The sequence below is a fragment of the Tupaia chinensis genome, unplaced genomic scaffold (genome assembly GCF_000334495.1).
Source record: "Tupaia chinensis unplaced genomic scaffold, TupChi_1.0 Scaffold144899_1, whole genome shotgun sequence".
Classification (NCBI taxonomy): Eukaryota; Metazoa; Chordata; class Mammalia; order Scandentia; family Tupaiidae; genus Tupaia; species Tupaia belangeri.
This window is the reverse complement of record NW_006204759.1, coordinates 3,479,200-3,481,621: the sequence shown is the minus strand read 5'-3', so window position 1 is coordinate 3,481,621 and position 2,422 is coordinate 3,479,200. Positions and strand designations below refer to the sequence as shown.

The 2,422-nt window shown below is 42.2% G+C and overlaps 1 protein-coding gene across 1 annotated transcript; it reads left to right on the top strand.

Moving 5' to 3' along the window:
* Positions 1 to 515: 515 nt before the first annotated feature.
* Positions 516 to 1,475, top strand: LOC102495714 (olfactory receptor 3A1). The gene has a single exon (XM_006167618.2). It carries the CDS (start codon positions 528 to 530, stop codon positions 1,473 to 1,475), a length of 948 nt encoding a protein of 315 aa, XP_006167680.1. The 5' UTR covers positions 516 to 527.
* Positions 1,476 to 2,422: the final 947 nt, after the last annotated feature.

Here is a 2,422-nt window from a genome sequence, read left to right as displayed (position 1 = left end):
AAATACTCACTAGGTCAGTATATGAAAGTGGGCCATATATATATTTTTTTAATTAAAAATTTTTTATATCACATTTAATCACATATACCTTTACAGTGTATTACATTTCTTTTTCCAGTATGATTACCAGACATATCTGTCAAGACAAAGACATTACTATCCACATCATTATCCTCAAATAGCTTTTCATTTTTTCCAGATGATTATTATTTATTATCATTATTATTTTTTAAACATTCCGTAACTATATATCATTTGACTTGTAAAGAGAACTTACCCAACATGAAATACTTTTCAGACCAGTCCAATTGAGAATACTATACATGTTATCGTCAACAGGTAATAAACTATTTCTACGTCCCACATATGTCATGCCTCTCTATTTGTTCTCATGCTGTCCTTCTCTATACTCTTCCCTATTCCACCCCCATTCCACACTATCTTCAGCATCCATGACTATTTTCATTAAGCAACTAAATTAGGAAGATTGATCATTTCCACTCTGGGGTGTTTTATTCCAGGTACTCATGGAACCAGAATTTGGGGCCAATGAAACAGTTGTTACTGAGTTCATCCTGCTGGGATTGGTGGAGACACCAGGGCTGCGACCAGTTGTCTTTGTCCTCTTCCTCTTGGCCTACCTGGTCACAGTCGGGGGCAACCTCAGCATCCTGGCAGCCATCTTGGTAGAGCCCAAACTCCACACCCCCATGTACTTCTTCCTAGGGAATCTATCGGTCTTAGATGTTGGTTGTATCAGTGTCACTGTGCCATCGATGTTGAGTCGTCTCTTGTCCCACAAGCAGATAGTTCCCTATGGAGCCTGCCTCACTCAGCTCTTCTTCTTTCATCAGTTGGCTGGAGTGGACTGCTTCCTGTTGACAGCCATGGCCTATGACCGATTCCTGGCCATCTGCCGACCTCTCACCTATAGCACCCGCATGAGCCAGACAGTCCAAAGGATATTGGTGGCTGTGTCTTGGGTCTGTGCCTTCACCAATGCACTGACCCATACTGTAGCCATATCCACACTCAACTTCTGTGGCCCCAACGTGATCAATCACTTCTACTGTGACCTCCCACAGCTCTTTCAGCTCTCCTGCTCCAGCATCCAACTCAATGAGCTTTTGCTCTTTGGTCTGGGTATCCTCATGGCAGGTGCACCTATGATTCTCATTGTTACCTCCTATATCCATGTGGCAGCTGCTGTCCTGAGAATCCGCTCTGCTGAGGGCAGGAAAAAGGCCTTCTCTACATGTGGCTCCCACCTCACTGTTGTGGGCATCTTCTATGGGACAGGCGTCTTCAACTACATGAGGCTGGGTTCAGTGGAGGCCTCTGACAAAGACAAGGGCATTGGCATCCTCAACACTGTCATCAGTCCCATGCTGAACCCACTCATCTACAGCCTTAGAAACCCTGATGTGCAGGGTGCCCTGAGGCGAGTACTCACAGGGAAGCGAGCTCTGGGATGAAGGGTGCTCCAAGAAGGTTAAACCATGGCAAATGATTCCTGTCTCTGCTAAATCCTTGAGCAAGATGACTTTTGTTAGGAAGAGAGATTTTGGTTCTTCAAGGAGGTGATAATTGATAATAAGTGTACAGATTGTTTAGATCAGAACCTTTGGCCTATTGCCCTTTGGTCCTAGGAACCCTATCCAGTCCAGATGAAAGTAGAACCAGAAAGCTGTATATCTTGAAAGGTTTGTGGTCCAATAGGAAGAACCTCTTGTTTACTTTTCTCAGTGTCCCCCAAAGTACCAGCAAAGATTCTCTCCAAATTGAATGTGGAAATTATAGTCTGTTGCCAATTATTAACATATTCTGCAGTTAGGCTTCTCCTAAAAGCAGCTCCCGAATTCTCTGCTCTCACACAGGACCCCTGGCAAGGATTCAGACTTAGCAGAGTATAATTTGAGACACTGATTTCCAGTACTCAGTCTTCATTACAATATTCTAGAGTATTTACAGTGGAGAGTTTATATTTCCTATGAGATTTCTCTTTTTTCCTAAATGAACACATGATGTCAACCTGATACATTTGATTTTGGACTTCTGGTTTCCAGAACTGTGAGGGAATCAATGTCTGTTGTTTTAAACCACTGAGTTTGTACTAATTTGTTATAGTCACCATAAGATAACTAATACAGTGATGCAATCAGGTTTGAGACTAGTATTTTCCTAATAAAGAGATCAAACAAAATTTTAATCACCAAAATCATATATTTTATTCCTAGGGACATCAAGGGCATTTGACCACTATCAAAGATCTCTGTGGGCCAAAATAGCTTATCACTTCAACCCTTCTACTCAACATGGTAAATGCACCAACCTTGCAATTTGCAATTAAGCACAGTCACTTGGTCTTTGCTATTCTGGGATCCCACTACATCCAACTGCAATGAGACAATCTATTTCAATG

Bases quoted from the DNA above. Each gene is read 5' to 3' on its own strand.
- LOC102495714 (XM_006167618.2), top strand. From the start codon at position 528: ATGGAACCAGAATTTGGGGCCAATGAAACAGTTGTTACTGAGTTCATC.